This window comes from Ctenocephalides felis, unplaced genomic scaffold (genome assembly GCF_003426905.1).
Source record: "Ctenocephalides felis isolate EL2017-DRISC unplaced genomic scaffold, ASM342690v1 CF-g0.4_SCAFFOLD_03572, whole genome shotgun sequence".
NCBI classification, from domain to species: Eukaryota; Metazoa; Arthropoda; class Insecta; order Siphonaptera; family Pulicidae; genus Ctenocephalides; species Ctenocephalides felis.
In genome coordinates, this window is record NW_020539726.1 from 41,679,996 (window position 1) to 41,698,741 (window position 18,746).

Genomic DNA, 18,746 nt, shown 5'->3' on the forward strand with positions numbered 1-18,746 from the left:
TTAAACAGTTACGACTATTTTTATGATTAATCAGTTATTTTAGTAAGCGTAGAAAAAAACTTTAAGAAATTTAGGTGAAGCGTTGTAGTGAGTGTTGATGACAATTTGTGAAAGTGAATAATGACAGTTAATGAATAGTGAAGAATGACTATGAGTGCGTAAGGACAATAAGTGATTAAAGACAGTAAGTGTAAGGACATTAATAAATAAATGAAATATTGTAATGTTGCAATGTGGCAAGGTAAAAGGTTGTAAAATGATGTATTATGATGTGAATTTGTATATTTTGCTAAGTAGATTTTGTTAGTCAATCGAGGGCGATTGCGGTTGGTAATGTTGATGTTGGTAAGACTTAAGCGTGTGTGTGCAGTTGGCAATAGTGACTGTACGAACAGAGTGAATGTATGCAGGAAGGAAGTCGGAAACAGAGTGTGGTACAGAGTGAAAGCGTAGAGACGAACTGGAGATATTTGAATACAAGTTAAAGAATACTGCACCGTGTTGTTATTTAATTTATAGATTCTTGACAAATAATTAATTATAGAGAATAGACATAATATATATATATATATATATATATATATATATATATATATACATCTCTATAATATATATATATATATAGATATGTATATATACATATATATATATATTATATATATATATATATATATGTATACTATACGATATTATCTATCCTATATATATAGATTATGTATATATACATATATATCTATATATATATATATATATGTTTAATTTGAGTTATAATCGGGCGTACCATCAATAAATAGTATGAGTTTTTTTTTTTAAATTTATTTATTTAAAATCCATACGTTTCGGCTAGCATCTTAGCCATCATTCAGTGGTAATCAAGTTACTATAAAAAATTGAAACTAAATAAATTATATGAAAGGAAATTTCATGGAAAACAATAATAATAATAATAGCAATAAACACTTACAATTTTGTATCCTATATAGCATATGAAACCATTATTAATCCATGGTATGAGTATGTGCACATTGTGAGATATATATTTTTTAACACAGACATCACAAATGGTAAAACACACACTAATAATCATGATAACTTAACAAGTTGTCGAAACTATGTATTTTACTCTTCGAGTTTAGGATAGAAATGTCACATTTTTCCCAAGCAGTTTTTTAGCATGTGTTGATATTTTTTGGAAAATTTAAAAAGCGATGGGATTTTTGTTATTTTTTAAGGAATTTTGACACGCTATTAAGAAACCACGTGTTCGTTTCGTTAAGGGCCGTATTGTCAAAGCGTTTATTTATGACTCTGTCGTTATGTAATGGTAAAAACCCCCTCAGAGATCTTCTTTTAATTGTATTCTCTTCAAAATGTAAAATTTTAGGGTTAAAAAAATCGATATTATGATTTAAATTTTTAATATGCTTATTTAACATTGTTTTAAATTGCTTAGGATTTTTTTGAATTATTTTGTGTTTGATTAAGGCGTTTACTCAGGTTTTGGCTAGTTTTCTCCAATATAAAAGAGTTCGCAATTAGAGCAATTAATTTGATATACTAATTCCTGAGGCGGTCAAAATTGAACTTAATTTCATTTGTGTAAAAATTGAACTAAGGGTTGCATCACAATTACATACCAACAGAATGCCACATTGTTTGAAATAGTTTTTTTCCACGAGAAATATAAATCTTTTACGTACGGTAGGCAAATGACACCAGTATATGATTCTAAGTCAAGCGGTTTTTATGGTCTATGAGGTCTTTTTGTTTGTTAAAAATGTAACTGCGTCTGTTATTTATGACCGAGTTGATTATGTTCGTAGGATATGAGTTGTTTTTTCAGTGTGTTTATAACCAGGTCAATGTTCGTGTCCCAGAAGTTTTTGTCAGATAGTAATATGGCGGGGTCTGTTAAATTTATTATTGTCGCTATTTTTATTTTAAGAGGGTGGTATGAGTGGTAATTTATGTATCGTCCGGAGCTAGTTGGTTTTCTGGTACCAGTTAGTAATAGTCGGTGGTCATTTGTACGTATTAGTCTGATGTCTAGAAAGCTAATCGAATTCATTGTCTCTAATTCTACGGTAAACTGTAGTTTTTTATTAAATTGTTAAATTATCAGTAAATATGTTAATGTCGTCTTCTCCGGAATACAAGTAATGATATCGTCTACATATCGGTAATAAAAGATTTGTTTATTGTAATTATTAAAAATTTGTTTTCTACTAATTGTAAGGAAATTTCTACTAAAGACGGAGATGCGGGAGATCCCATTGGGGTGCCAAAAATTTATTAATTTTTGGCACCCCAATGGGATCTCCCGCATCTCCGTCTTTAGTAGAAATTTCCTTACAATTAGTAGAAACAAAATTTTTAATAATTACAATAAACAAATCTTTTATTACCGATATGTAGACGATATCATTACTTGTATTCCGGAAGAAGACATTAACATATTTACTGATAATTTTAACAATTTTAATAAAAAACTACAGTTTACCGTAGAATTAGAGACAATGAATTCGATTAGCTTTCTAGACATCAGACTCATACGTACAAATGACCACCGACTAATTACTAACTGGTACCAGAAACCAACTAGCTCCGGACGATACATAAATTACCACTCATACCACCCTCTTAAAATGAAAATTGCGACAATAATAAATTTAACAGACCACGCCATATTACTATCTGACAAAAACTTCTGGGACACGAACATTGACCTGGTTATAACACACTGAAAAACAACTCATATCCCGAACATAATCAACTCGGTCATAAATAACAGACGCAGTTACATTTTTAACAAACAAAAAGACCTCACAGATCATAAAAACCGCTTAGACTTAGAATCATATACTGGTGTCATTTGCCTACCGTACGTAAAAGATTTATATTTCTCGTGGAAAAAACTATTTCAACAATGTGGCATTCTGTTGGTATGTAATTGTGATGCAACCCTTAGTTCAATTTTTACACAAATGAAATCTAAGTTCAATTTTGACCGCCTCAGGAATTTAGTATATCAAATTAATTGCTCTAATTGCGAACTCTTTTATATTGGAGAAACTAGCCAAAACCTGAGTAAACGCCTTAATCAACACAAAAATAATTCAAAAAATCCTAAGCAATTTAAAACAATGTTAACTGAGCATATTAAAATTTAAATCATAATATCGATTTTTTTAACCCTAAAATTTTACATTTTGAAGAGAATACAATTAAAAGAAGATTCGCTGAGGGGTTGTTTTTACAATTACATAACGACAGAGTCATAAATAAACGCAATGACAATACGGCCCTTATCGAAACGAACACGTGGTTTCTTAATAGCGTGTCAAAATTCCTTAAAAAATAACAAAATCCCATCGCCTTTTAAATTTTCCAGAAATAACAACACATGCTAAAAACTGCTTTGAGAAAAATGTGGCATTTCTATCCTAAACTCCAAAGAGTAAATACATAGTTTCGACAACTTGTTAAGTTATCATGATTATTAGTGTGTTTTACCATTTGTGATGTTTGTGTTAAAAAATATATATCTTATCAATGTGCACATACTCATACCATGGATTAATAATGGTTTCATATGCTATATTAGGATACAAAATTGTAAGTGTTTTATTACCATTATTATTATTATTGTTTTTCCACAAAATTTCCTTTCATATAATTTATTTAGTTTCAATTTTTATAGTTAACTTGATTACCACTGAATGATGGCTAAGATGCTAGCCGAAACGTATGGATTTTAAATAAATAAATTTTTAAAAAAAACTCATACTATTTTTATTGATGTTACGCCCGATTATTAAACTCAAATTAAACATATATAAATATAAATAATAAATTCCACTCACATTCCACCCGACAGCATCCTGCAGCAGCCTCTCCCGATCCTCCCTCTGATCGGTCTCACTGTCGGTGTCCTGCTGCGTCTCATTGCCGCTGTCCTCCTCCTTGTCGTCGACCTCGAGACTCCTCTCATGTCCCTCCTGCTCCTCCGGCTGCTGCTCAGCGTTCGAGACGCCCTCTTCTTCGGGAAGAGGAGCCAGAGGAGTCGACTCCTCTAGGGCCGCGCGGACCGTGTGCTGGCGCAGGAGGGAGCCGAACTTTTCGAAGAAGCCTCCGTCGATTTCTTGAACACTGGAAAGGATGATGGGGTAAGATTTAGTTTTTTTTTTTTTTTTTTTTTTTTAATTTCAATAATTATTACAACTGCTAATTTATTAACATCAAGTAATATTGATAAATAATAATATAAATTTAAATAAATAAAAGAGCAAAGGATAAAATTTACATGAAAATAATATCCGTAATATGATGGGTAAGATTTAATGATTGAGTAAAAGATAGATGAGGTAATTATTAAACTATATAGAGATGAATTAGAGATATTAAAAACTGTTTGTGTGTGTATATGTGCTATTTCTTAAAACGAAGATTAATACGCTAATATAGTTATGACTTAACGGGTGTAGAAATTCTAGTGTAGAAATTCAAAAAAATCGATTTTTTTTTTAACTTCCCGTAGGGCAAGTTATAGTAATCGCAAAAAAATCGAAAATGAAAATTTTTATATATCTTTACGTTTCAGAGGTTTCTGAACATTTTGGCATACCTTAGAAAAAATGGATGTATGTGTGTGTGTGTGTGTGTGTGTGTGTGTATGTGTGTGTGTGTATGTATGTGCGGATACAAATTTTCGTCGACGATTTCGGGAACACGGGTCAACCGATTTGAATAATTCAAAAAACATTCGATTCGTATTGATAAGGAGACGTGCTGATTAGTTTTTGGCAAAGGCAGGTCTAGCCGTTCCAAAGATACGGGGCAAAAAGTGCCGAAAACGGTAGTTCAGTTTTTGAGAGCACGGAGCGTCCGATTTGAATAATTCAAAAAACATTTCACTTGTATTGACAAGATGAAGAATCGATAAAATTTTCATGAAGGTAGGTCTAGCGGATTCGGAGATATGGAGGAAAAAGTAAAAAAAATGAGCCATTTGGCGGTCAAAAATGATCATTAGACATATGCTCATAAAATTATCAGATATTTTATAGAGATTTTAACAATAAGTATACAATTTGTTAACATTCCTATGGGTTCCGTACCAATGCTTATGCTTTAGACAGCGACGCGGCGCTTACGCGCTTTATATTTTGTCCCTATGCAGTTAAAGCAGTACGATTGATTGCTTTGAAAAGAAAGTTCAGATCTTCCACAATATGTCAAAATAAAAAAAAAATTGTTTTCAAAAAAAAAAAAATTAAAAAAAAAAAATTTTTTTTTTTTAAATTTTTTTCAAAAAAGAGTAATTTTTTGTCCAATTTATAGTTTCTCAAAAATCTTATTTTTTCAAAGTAATTTTTTTTTCAAAAATGTTAATCGTTTTTAAAAAAATAATAATTTTTGGTACGGGAAGTTCCAGCAATTTGCCTTAAGGCACGATGCCTTAATTGCCTTAAGACAGAATTCCACTTACAGCTAGTTAATTCATATTTTCTAAGTTTAACTATCTAAGAATATGGGAACGAGAAGGTTTTTGAAAATTTGAATTATTTTCGAAGATAAAGGCATTTTACTGACTCGGTCTCCAAACTGGTTTGGCGAGGTCTAATCGGATAAAGGCCAATTTATGACAGTTTATCGTCAAATAAATTATTAATTCGATGTATAGGTTCAGAAACTCAGAACAATAATGAATCTCTAAACTAGTTGATTTGGATTTTCGAGCCGAAGCATATTCATTCTCGATCTCGGGTAATTGAAATAGCAACATTTATTGCTTTTTGCATATTCAATGAAGGTTTCTTTTCCATTTTAAATATGATGACCCATATGGCAATACAAATTGGGCCAGAAACTGATTCATTTGCTATAAGACGATCTGAAATACGTACATCCAACGCTTCAAAGAAGGCTAGAACTGCTCGATTGGAAGAGAGTAATGCAGAAAATAGTTTTTTTGAAGTAGAAGATCCGATGCATAAAGCAGGAATGGCAGATTAAATTAAAGAAGTATAACATATAATTTTATGACTTTGACAGCAAAAAAATTCACGCAAAACTTTAAATGCGTTTTTCTCATAACAGACTTTTTCAGTACTGTTGACACGATTTCTCGAGTTCTCTTGTTTATAACCCTATCTGTAGCCCGAACTAGCATCATCCCCAAATTCCAATTTTTACTATATTTAAAAAATTCGAGAAACTCAAAAAAACAGTAAAAAAGACACTTTAAAAAAAACTAGTGGTAAATGGCATCGTGCCTTAAGGCAAACTGCTGGAAACCAAAAACTATATTTTTTTAAAAACTTTACAAAATTTTCAGAACTTTGAAACAATTAGATTTTTGAGAATTCTGAAATTTTTGACAAAAATTGACTTTTTTGAATATTTTGAAATATTTTAGAAACTTTGAACTTTTTTCAAAGCAATCGTATTGCATTAGCTGCGTAGAATAGAAAAACAAAGCGCGCAAGCGCTGCATCGCAGTCTGACTAATAAACGTATTATTAAAATCTTTATAAAATATCTGATAATTTGATGTGCATATATCTAATGATCATTTTTTATTTCCAAAGGGTATTTTTCTTAATTTTTTTTTAATGTATCTCCAAAACCTTTGAATCATTTAAATTGGATGCTCCGTTCTCTCAAAAACTGAAATACATTTTTGACATTTTTTCCCCGTATTTTCGAAACGGCTGGACCTGCGATCGCCAAAAACTAATCAGCACGTCTCGCCATCAATAAGAATCGTTTTTTGAATCATTCAAATCGGTTGAATCGTGTTCTCAAAATCGTCTACGAAAAATTGTATCCGCTCATACATACACACACATACCTCCATTTTATCTTGTTCAGAACCAAAATGTTCAGAAACCTCTGAAACATGAAGATAGACAAAAAAATTTCTTTATTAATTAAATTTACATAGTAACTCTACTAATTTAATTTACATAGTTAATTTAAGATTTGATTATTTTGTTCATGCGAAGAATTTTTTTTTTTTTTAAATAACTAATAATTTATTTAACTCAAATATTCAATTTAAATTATTAATTACAATAGCACCGTTGCATGATACATTTATAATATAATCTTCAAATTATAGTATATTTTTTTTATAATGACTCATTCATATTTTTTTATTATTCATATTTTATTTAGAAATTATATATCAGGTATTTGTGTCGTCGTGTCATGGTGAACTGATAAATCTATAAAAAATAACAACAACAATTAGTCTATTTATATAACAAAGTCATTATATTAAATTAAATGCTCGCACACCTGAATGTTGTAAACATATTATGCAGTTGTGCAATATTGAATTAATTAAGTAGTAAAATGTAATTAATAATAATATTTGTAATTGTATTAATTTTAGTGGTGTATGGCATCGTGCCTTGAGGCAAATTGCTGGAACTTTCCGTACCTTAATTAAAAATCTTGGTACGAAACCCAAAAAAATTACACAAAATGTGTACACATCATTGAAATCTCTATAAAATATCTGGTAATTTGATGCACATATGTCCAATAAACATTTTTGACCGCCAAATGACATTTTTTTAACTTATTTTTATTGGGAGTCCATAACCGCTGATGGACTTGCCTTCCCAAAAATTTAATCAGTTCTTCATCTTGTTAATACAAGTAAAATGGTTTTTTGATTTATTCAAATCGGACGCTCCGTTCCCTTAAAAACAGAGTTACCGTTTTTGGCACTTTTTGCCCCGTATCTTCGGAACGGCTAGACCTGCCTTCGCCAAAAACTAATCAGCACGTCTCATTATCAATACTTAGAATTATTCAAATCGGTTGATCAGTGTTCCCGGAATCGTCGACGAAAATTTGTATCCGCACACACACACGCACACACACATACATACATCCATTTTTTTAAGGTATGCCAAAATATTCAGAAACCTTTGAAATGTGAAGATATATAATTTTTTATGATTTTTTGCGATTACTACAACTTTTGCCTTACGGAAAATTAATAAAGCAAAATATTTTTTTCAAAAATTTAAAATTTCTCAAAAATCTATTTTTTTTCAAAAAAAAATTAATTGTTTTTAAAATTTAAATTTAAATCTTTTTGAAAAAAATTAATTTTAGGTACGGGAAGTTCCAGCAATTTGCCTTGAGGCACGATGCCATACACCACTAGTTATATGATGAAATGGCTTGAATGATCGTCTCGCTTATCTAACATACACACATACATACTTTTTATAATTTCGGTATCAAATGATTGAGAATGAGTTGAAACGTCGGGAATCCAAAAACTTCTTCAGAAAAAAATAGTTTTGAATAATTAGAAATATTATAAATCATATAATGTTTTTTATTTAGATTATAGGATGTTGTTAAAATAATTATGAATTATTATATTTAAAAAAATAAAAAAAACGAAAGTAATTGCAGAAATACATTTAGGATATATTTATAATATCCTTATAACTTATAGCCTTATAACTTTAAATATAATATCATATTTATATTTTTAAAACTATGATAAAATAAAAATAAAGCACTTTTTAAAGTTACAATATATATTTATTGTCTAATTGTTAATTTAACACTTATTCATAATGGAAGACTCTTGGAAGACATCGAGTATCATTTGATATACATATATTAATCTAAAAATACATCATTTTAATTATAACTATATTTAAAAATATATTTATTAACTAATGTGATTTTACCATATATTATCCTATTAGAACTGTGTTCAAAATATATTACTTTTTGAAAATAATGAAGAAAATTCGTAACATTTTTTTTAAATTACAAATACAAATATTAAAAAAATTAAAAATCTCATATAGTGAATTTAATATAATAAAATATAAAATATAAATAACAAAATACATTTAAAAACAACATTTTCTTCAATTTTTTAATTCAAACCTCCGAAACAAGTATACTTCACATAAACATATTCCTCAATCCCATGCTTAGACCCTTCTCGACCAACCCCTGACTCCTTTATCCCTCCAAAAGCAGCCTCAGTTGCAGAAATCATGCCCTCGTTTATACCAACCATACCAACTTCCATTTTCTTTGCAACCCTAAAAGCTTGAGCAATATCCGAACTATAAAAATATCCAGCTAAGCCTCTGCGAGTATCATTTGCAATATTCAAAGCCTCCTCTTCAGTTTCGAAGGATATGCATACTGCAACTGGTCCAAATATTTCTTCACTATATACTCGCATGTCTTTGTTGATGTTTGTGAGTAGCGTGGGTTCATAGAATAGGGCTCCATGGGTTGCAGGTTTGCCACCGACTACAGCCTCAGCGCCTTTGGATAAAGCATCTTGGACCAGATCGTGGACTTTGGTGGCTTGTGCTTTGTTGATTAAAGGTCCTATTGTGGTTTTTGTGTCCTTACCGTCGCCTATTACAAGTTGATTGTGCATTGCGAACTTTAATTTGCTTACAAACTGATCAAAGATGTCTTTTTGAACAATGAATCTGTTAGCGGATACACAGGTTTGTCCACAGTTCCTGAATTTTGAAGCCATAGCCCCTTGAACAGCCTTGTCTAAATCAGACTTTGAGAATACTATAAACGGTGCGTTGCCTCCTAATTCCAAACCGACTCTTTTAACATGCTTAGCACATTGCTGGTACAAAATCTTACCGACTTCTGTGGAACCGGTGAAAGACAAACCGGCAACTTTTGGATGCTCACATAAAACCTTACCGACTTCAGGAGCCAGAGACCGGTCACACGTGACAATATTAATAACACCTTTAGGTATACCTGCGTCTTGTGCCAGTTGTGCTAACGCAAGTGCTGTCAACGGTGTGTCTTCAGCCGGTTTAATAACACACGTACAACCAGCTGCTAAAGCAGCCGCAGCTTTTCTTGTGATCATAGCATGTGGAAAATTCCATGGTGTAATCAAAGCAACAACACCAATAGGCTGTTTGGTTAATAGAATCTGTTTTGATGGCGTAGGACTTTGTATGATTTCACCATCAATACGTCTAGCTTGTTCAGAAAACCATTCTACAAACGAGTTACCGTACACAACCTCACCCAAAGCCTCATTTATCGGTTTCCCACTCTCAGCCGTCATAATCTCTGCCAACTGCTGTTTATTTTCAACCATAAGATCAAACCAGCGCCTCAACAACTGAGATCTTTCTTTAGCTGTTGTGTCCTGCCAAGTCTGGAAAGCCAACGAAGCAGCCTCGATGGCCTGTTGTGTATCCTCAGTATTCATATTAGGAACAGAACCTACGACTTGACTGTTAGCAGGATTTATAACATCAAATGTATTACCACTCACACCTTGCACCCAGTCATTGTTGACGAAGGCTTTATGTTTTAAAAGACTCATGTTCCTTGCTAGCGTTTGTAACCTCAAATTATTGCACAATTGACGGTTTCGTACAATCAGTTTGACTGATGACAGCATGATGTGAGATTATTTCATGTGAAAATAGTAAAGATAAAGTGTTTTAAGCTGATTTTACGTTCGATAAACTTTTAACGGGAGGTTCAATGTCAAATCAATTAATAACATTAATTTGACAGCGCCGACAGAAATGTCAAAAGTAGTTCGAGAGATGAACGTCTATGGCGCTTGGAGCGCCGATAGTGGGAGCCTTGGTGTAAAACTTACTCAAAATTAGTAATTTTAATAGTAAATAGAACTTTACTCTCTATTTAGGGACATATTAAGTTTTATAAATAATATGAACAATATTATATGCAATTATATAATTAATTGTAAAATAATTATCTTATTTTTGGCTTTATTGTTAAATATTTATTGATTTATCAGCCTCATCTATAAATACATCAACATTATTTTATTGAATTTAATATATACTTCAGAAATCCAATAACGATATATTTTTACGGTATTTCGTTTAATATATTTTTATGACTGAAAAAGTCAGTTTCAAAAAGTGAAGTAATGTACAACTATCAGAATATATCGAAAGTTTATTGAATTTATCATAAATATCAAATTTTTGACATTGACATATTTCATTGCCCTTTATTTATTATAATTAATAGACAAAATTTGCAATAAAATGAAATTGCTTCTGAATAATTATATACAAATGCACATGGCGAGCAAATCAACTTTAAAATCGGTTCAGTAGTATGCGAGTTCATTCGAACAAACAATATACACATACATATGTTTTACATATATATATATATATATATATATATATATATATATATATATATTCATATATATATATGTGTGTGTGTGTATGTGTGTGTGTCTAATTCACTAGAATGCTATGCAAAATACGTTTCACCATTGTGTTCTATATATTATCGTCTGTTCGCTAATTAGGCGATAATTGATATTTCCATGTTTTAAACAAAATGGAGAATCTTTATTGCAAAAATTAAACCGAAATATGAATCATGTTAGAAAATATAATTTACTATTATAAATTGTATATATTACTAGTGGTGCAAGCTTTTTGTGCAATTTTTTATAACACTCTTTATCCGAAACCACTGGACCTACCTTCCCAATAAATTCACCAATTTTTCATTTAATTCAATACATGCGAAATATTTTTTGAATCATTCAAATCGGACGCTCCGTTCACTTAAAAACTGAATTGCCATTTTTTGCACATTTTGTCCCGCATCAATAGGAATCGATTGTTTATTAAATCATTCAAATCGTGGATGAAAAATTGTATCCAAACACACATACATGCATACATTCATCAATATTTTCTAAGCTTTGCGAGTAAAATGTTCAGAATAGGAAGTAAATATATAAATATACTAGATGAACCGACTGACATCAAAATTTCCAAATTTTTTATTCCTTTGACAAAGTGTAAAAAGAATTATCAAAATCCAAAAAACCGTTTAGAGAAGTATCAAATCATACACTCGTACAGAAGAATTTTATATAAAAAATGTATTCTCGATTATTAACGTCCCATAACGGGTAGTTATAGTAATGGGCCAAAAATCGAAAATAAAATTTTTTGCATTTCTCGACGATTTGAAGGTTTGTAAACATTTTACTGGCATACCTCAGAAACTAAATGGATGTGTGTGTGTCCTCATTTTTTCCGGCGCACGGATCAACCGATTTCAATGGTTCAAAAGACATTCGATTCCTATTGATAGGGAGATGTGCTGATTAGATTTTGGCAAAGGCAGGTCCCGCCGGAGATACGGAGTAAAGAGTGCAGAAAATAGAAATCAAGTTTTTGAGAGAACGGAGTATTGGATTTGAATTATCTAAAGAACATTCAGTTTGTAATGATTAGAAGAAGAGGTGATTAGTTTTTGGCAAAGGCAGGCTCAGTCGTTTTGGAGATATCGAGCAGAATGTGCAAAAAATTATAGTTTTTGAAAGAACTAAGCGTCCGATTTGAATTATTCAAAGAACTTTCTGCTTGCTTCAACAAAATAATTGCTTTTGGAAAAAAAATTCTTTGTTTCAGTTTTTTTTTAATTTTTTTTTAAAGAACAAATTTTTTTTGTCTATCGAAAATAATTCAGATTTTATTTTTAATTCTGACTAAAGTTCTAATCACTTTAAACAAATAATTTCAACTTTGCATAGATAGAAAACTCCCAACATAGATAGAAAAGTATAAAACAGATCGGAAACACGGCTGCTTTGCCGTTACTTCAATTGTAATTGTTTCCGCACTTCATAGAGGCGCCACTGAACGTATCTTATAAATCTACCCCTAGGTTTAACTCTATATAAGGAAGACGATTTTGCAGTAGAATAGCCAATGTTACGCAAATGCTATGTTACGTAGCACTTCTCATACAAAATGGTACTAAATACTGTCAAAAAATGTTGCTGTCTATATTATTCATAGCTATCTATATTATTCAATGGCCGTGTCATTGATCTCACGGCCCTTTTTTATTGCCACCGATTATTAAATCGTCCGATTTCGTCCCTGATCAAAAGCGAAACGCATTCTGATCTCATGTTTCCACATTTAGTACATAACATAGTTGTATGTATATTGTATATGACGCGTTTTGTTGAGCACAAGTCGTCACCTTGAAAATACCTGGAACGTCGTTCATTCCATTGTACAATAATTCTATTCTATTCTATTTATTTTAATATTTAATTCACAACTCGCAATCAGTACAAACAATGCCGAGTTAGTAGAAATTCCATTAAAGGTAACATCTTTATTTCCAAGAACATTTGTAAGACATTCCCTAAGGTAATTGAATCATGGGTGATTCAATTTGATGGAAGATAATATACTTGGAGCGAAAAACCGTATTAAGGGGTACATCTAGTGTGAAATTTTCAAAAAATCGAATTTTCGATTTGTCCATATTTCGATAGGTTATACCTTTAAAAATAACATACCAAAATTTTAAATCGATATCTTAAATAGTTTTTGAGTCACAGTCATTTAAAGAGTATATATATATATATATATATATATATATATATATATATATATATATAGTATATAGTATAACGATCATTTAATCTTTAAACGCGTTTTTCTCGAAACAGCATTTTCCGAATTTGCTGCAGCGATTACTCAAAAACAAATAATCCGATCACTATCAAATTTTTTTTATATATTCTATATATAGTTCTCCGTAAAATGAACTATCGATTTCTTGATCAGATCAAAAATCGAATTTTGGCAGTCCAAAAACGACCAAAATTTTGGGTAAAATTCGACTTTTTTTTAAAAACGCCGTTACTTTTTCAGTTTTTTTTTCGTAGTTCATTTTACAGACAATATTATCTAGTTTAACAATTTTTTTTTTTAATTTCATCCACGTAGAAGGCCGGAATCACTGCAGCAGTAAAATGCCTTTTTTTGTCGCGCCTTTGGAGATCGACGATAACTTAAAAAATATTTAATTTTTTTTTCAAAAATTTTACTATCTATTCCTAAAACATGTATAAATATATTCCTAAAATTTTGAAATGATTGATAAAGTAGTTTTTTTTAATATAAATTCCCAAATATCACCTTTTTTTAGGCGGTTACACTAGTTACACCCCTTAAATAGTGGAGCAGAAAATTTACTTTTGGGACAACCTGATGTCAAGTCGTAATTGAAGATTTAAATGAAAATATTTTGGGAAATTACTGAATTTATATCTTATATATAAAATTATTCTGTATTGATGTATGTAACGATACATCTCCTAAACGATTATACGGATTTTGGTAAATCTTTCTGAAGCTTGTTAAGGAAATTTTTTAAGATGTATGTGATTATAAAAATATAGTAAAGAAAAAAATTCAGTTCTCGGATAATCTGATATCAAGCAGTAATTGGAGATATAAATGAAAATATTTTGGCAAATTACTGAATATATATCTTATATATAAAATTCTTCTGCAACGATGTATGTAACGATACCTCTCCTAAACGATTATTCAGATTTTGATAAATCTTTCTGAAGTTTGATAAAGGAATTTTATAGGATTTTTTGATTTATAGAAATAAAGTTAGATTGTAGAAATAAATGAAAAAACGCTTATCATTGTTTGGCATTGAAAATATTTGAGGCATTGTTTAGCATTGAAAACAAATGAAAACTGTCATCTGCCAAAAATTCCAATTTACTTATGAGCCTAGACAATATTAGAATACGTATAATAAATTCATGATTATGAATAAGAAAAATGAAATGTCTACATTATTATTGCCAAAAAGCAGCTGAAATATGCCAGAAATTAAAATAATGCAAGACAGTAAATGTGTTTGGCAGATGAAATTATATAATTCAGTTTGACATATTAATTTTTTAAACTTATGCATTTTGTATTTTTCCTTACTTTAGGGGGCGTCCATTAATCACGTGATCAACTTTTTAAGGATTTTTTGACCCTCCTCTTTCCCTTGGTTATAATCAAAATTAACCCCTCCCTCCCCCACCAAATATCACGTGAATTTTTAGTTACGAGAAAAAATTGTAAAAGTTTTGCCTTTTTTTTGTAAGTGTTTGGATTTAAAAAAAAATTCAAATAAAAAATAAATACACGTGATATCTTACTATACCTCTTCCTCCCCACGTAATATTTCGTGATTTTTTGTCAACGCCCCCTTGAGAGTAAGATGAACCTAATTCAAAAATTTCATGCAAATTGGAGCACAGTACAAAAATTCAGATCCAAAACGCTCTCCATTTACTTGAGTAAATATTCCGTATCCAATGCTAAACATATCAATTTTTGGCACAATGAAACTTCTAAATAATTTTTTGAATTAGTAAATTCTTTTTTTGTATTATGATTTAGTAAAGTGAGGCAAAACACGACTGCATTAGTTAAAAAGTAATAATCTGTCAAAGTGAATTATAAGCTAAGTTTGATGTGCAATCACCGTTAGACGCATGCGCAGACTGTTCATCTGCCATACATATACAGTATCTTATATTATTTTAATTTCTGGCACATCTCAGCTGCTTTTTGGCAATAATAATGTAGACATTATTCTGGTTATTCGTAATAATGAATATATTATATTCTAATATTGTCTAGGCTCATAAGTGAATTGCAATTTCTGGCAGATGACAGTTCCATTTGTTACAATATTTTCAATGTCGTTTATTGCAATTTTTTCCTTTTATTTTTACAATATTACTCTATTTTTATAATCATTTGCATTTAAAAAAATCCTTAACGAACTTCAGAAAGATTTGTCAAAATCCGAATAACCGTTTAGGAGAAGTATCAAATCATACACCCGTACAGAAGAATTTTATATATAAAATATATAATATATAATACTATGTCAATAATTAACATACGCGTTTTGTGTTTCAGTCTTCTCTCCATTTTTAGTTTCCTCCTTATCTTGCTGAATTTGTTCATAGAGACTTTTCCACATAGACTCCTCATCCATTTTTAATTATTTTGAATTAATTTTTAGCACAAAATTCGTCCCTGTCTGTTTTTAAACACATACACAACACTTGAACTTGAAAACGATTCGGTCTATTTTTAAAAGAATTGTAAACACTGAAACTAATTGCAAAACATTTTTGAAAAAAATAATGCATATATATATATATATATATATATATAATATGATACTGTTGGTGTGCTACCCGAAGGCTAATCCTAAAAATTTTCACAGTAAATAGAGATCAGAGACATGGATTCTACGAGATCGATAAAAAAACACTTCCAGTGTTTCCATTTGGAGTTAGAGAAGCGCCTAACAAAATAAAAAACTAGTGGTGTATGGCATCGTGCCTTAAGGCAAATTGCTGGAACTTCCCGTACCTTAATGAAATATTCGAGAAATTTTAAACGGTTTCAAATATATTATTACAAATACTGTAACATTCATTATTTTTGATATCTTGTTATATTTGAGCAAATCAAATATAAATCATAAATCATAAATCAATTTATCTCCAGAACATTAACAATCGTCATTTCATTTCGAATTCAATTGCAAAAAAAATAGTTGCCTAATTTACACAAAATTGAATTCAAGTGCACCCGTATAGTCACAGTCTAAACGCATTTGCAAATAATTCTGTGCGACAATTTCACTTATACTGGGCTTAGCTTGGCGGCATTTTCACATTTTTCAATAGATTTCACAAAATTGGAAAAGTGCTGAAAAGTGGGTAATTTTTTGAATTTTTAATCCAAAATTACAAAAATATTTTATGGAAAATAAAAAAAGATGTAATAATTTTTTATCCTCAAAAGTAATTGTTTTGTCAATACAAGCAGAAAGTTTTTTAGATCATTCAAATCCGATACTCCGTTCTCTTGAAAACTGAGTTACCGTTTTTGGCACTCTTTGCCCCGTATCTCCGTAACGGCTGGACCTGCCTTTGCCAAAAACTAATCAGCACATCTCCCTATTAATAGGAATCGAATGTTTTTTTTAACCATTCAAATCGGTTGATCCGTGCGCCCGAAAACGTGGAAAAAAAATGTGGACATACAAAACACACACACACATCAATTTTTCATGCCAGTAAAATGTTCAGAAACCTTCAAAACGGCGAGAAATGCAAAAAAATTCATTTTCGATTTTCGGCTGAAAAAGGAACTATACTGTCGGAAGGAAACTGGAAAATAGTGCCTTGGGAAGAAAAATCTAAAGAAAACTAATGACGGATTATTTAAGCTTTAAAGGAAAATCACAGACATAAAAGGCTTGAGAGATAAGTTTGTGAAAAAAAGTGAACTATAAATAAGGTAAGATATAAAATGTGGTGCTTTCACGCCATGGATACGCCTTCGGACAGACCACCACCACCAACAACAATAATAATAATAATAAAATAAAAATGTTTTGTTTTAATGTTACTAAACACTTTGATTTACTTGTATAATCAAACTTTCAAAAAATTTACATTTTAATTTACCACTATTTACACTTTACACCCAACCCTCAACTTTTATTTTCAATTTTCCGAATTTTCCCGCGGCGCCGACTTGTGACAGTAACACGTCAAAGAATTGAGGTTATGTTAACTAACTTTTCGATCGTTCGTCAGCACTTCAACTAAATGTCTATTATCTCATTGAATAATTCTCTGATAGAAATGCGTAATAAACCGGTTTTGGTACGGAACCCGACTGATGACCGACCGACCGACAAATCGAGAGAATAAATTTATAATGTGTAAAATTCATATTTGTTTTGTAGAAAATGTTTGCATGAGTGTTCGTTCATGGTACTAGTAGTGGGGTTTAGAAAGAAAGGAGCGAACTGGGAAAGAAATGTAATTTGTATATTTATTTTATTTGGTTACAATTGCTAATAAAGGTTCTTAAAATATAATATCATCGTTAAAATATATTAAAGGAGTAGTATGTTTATTTTCTAGATATGTTAGGATCTGGGTCAGAATTGATCCTATCAGCCTGGTGGCAACTTGGTAATTTAGTATAAGAGATAGTAATTTAGACAGTTAAATTATAGTTAAATTAAAACTACTGGTGTGTATGGCATCGTGCCTTAAGAAAAATTGCTGGAACTGCCCGTACCGTAATGAAATATTCGAGAAATTTTAAACGTTTTCAAATATATTCTTACAAATACTGTAACTTTCATTATTTTTGCTATCTTGTTTGTTATATTTGAGCATATCAAATAAAAATTATAAATAAATCAATTTATCTCCAGGACATTAACAATCGTCATTTCATTTCGAATTCAATTTCAAAAAAAAAAAAAAATAGTTGCCTAATTTACACAAAATTGAAAAATTGCTCCCGTACAGTCACAGTCTAAATGCATTTGCAAATAATTCTGTACCACATTTTCACTTATACTGTGCTTAGCTTGGCGGCATTTTCATATTTTTCAATAGATTTCACAAAATTGGATAAGAGCTCCAGTACATAAATAGTCTAAACGCACTTGGGTAAACATTTGTACCAGAGTGGCGCTTAGACTGTGCTTAGCCTGGGTCATTTTCTGAATTTTTAATCAAAAATTACAAAAATATTTTTTGAAAAAAAAATTAGAAACAAATTTTTTTTTCCAAAAGCAATTATTTTGTTGAAACAAGCAGAAAGTTTTTTGAATCATTCAAATCGGACGTTTAATTCTCTCAAAAACTTCAATTTTTTGTACATTCAGCTCTGTATCTTCGAAATGGCTGAGCCTGCCTTTGCCAAAACTAGTCATCTCTTCTCCCAATCATTATAAATTGAATATATTTTGAATCATTCAAATCGGATGCTCCGTTCTACCAAAAACTCGATTTTCAATTTCTGCACTCTTTG

The 18,746-nt window shown here is 30.6% G+C and overlaps 1 protein-coding gene and 1 pseudogene across 1 annotated transcript; one reads left to right on the forward strand and one right to left on the reverse strand.

The window, feature by feature from the left end:
- The window catches only part of LOC113388515, a 2,546-nt pseudogene extending 2,190 nt beyond the window's left edge, over positions 1 to 356 (forward strand).
- An 8,564-nt stretch (positions 357 to 8,920) lies between these two features.
- LOC113388614 (glutarate-semialdehyde dehydrogenase DavD) lies at positions 8,921 to 10,532 on the reverse strand. The gene has a single exon (XM_026625977.1). It carries the CDS (start codon positions 10,448 to 10,450, stop codon positions 8,921 to 8,923), a length of 1,530 nt encoding a protein of 509 aa, XP_026481762.1. The 5' UTR covers positions 10,451 to 10,532.
- Positions 10,533 to 18,746: the final 8,214 nt, after the last annotated feature.

Coding starts and splice junctions, on each gene's coding strand:
- LOC113388614 (XM_026625977.1), bottom strand. CDS start 10,450: ATGCTGTCATCAGTCAAACTGATTGTACGAAACCGTCAATTGTGCAAT.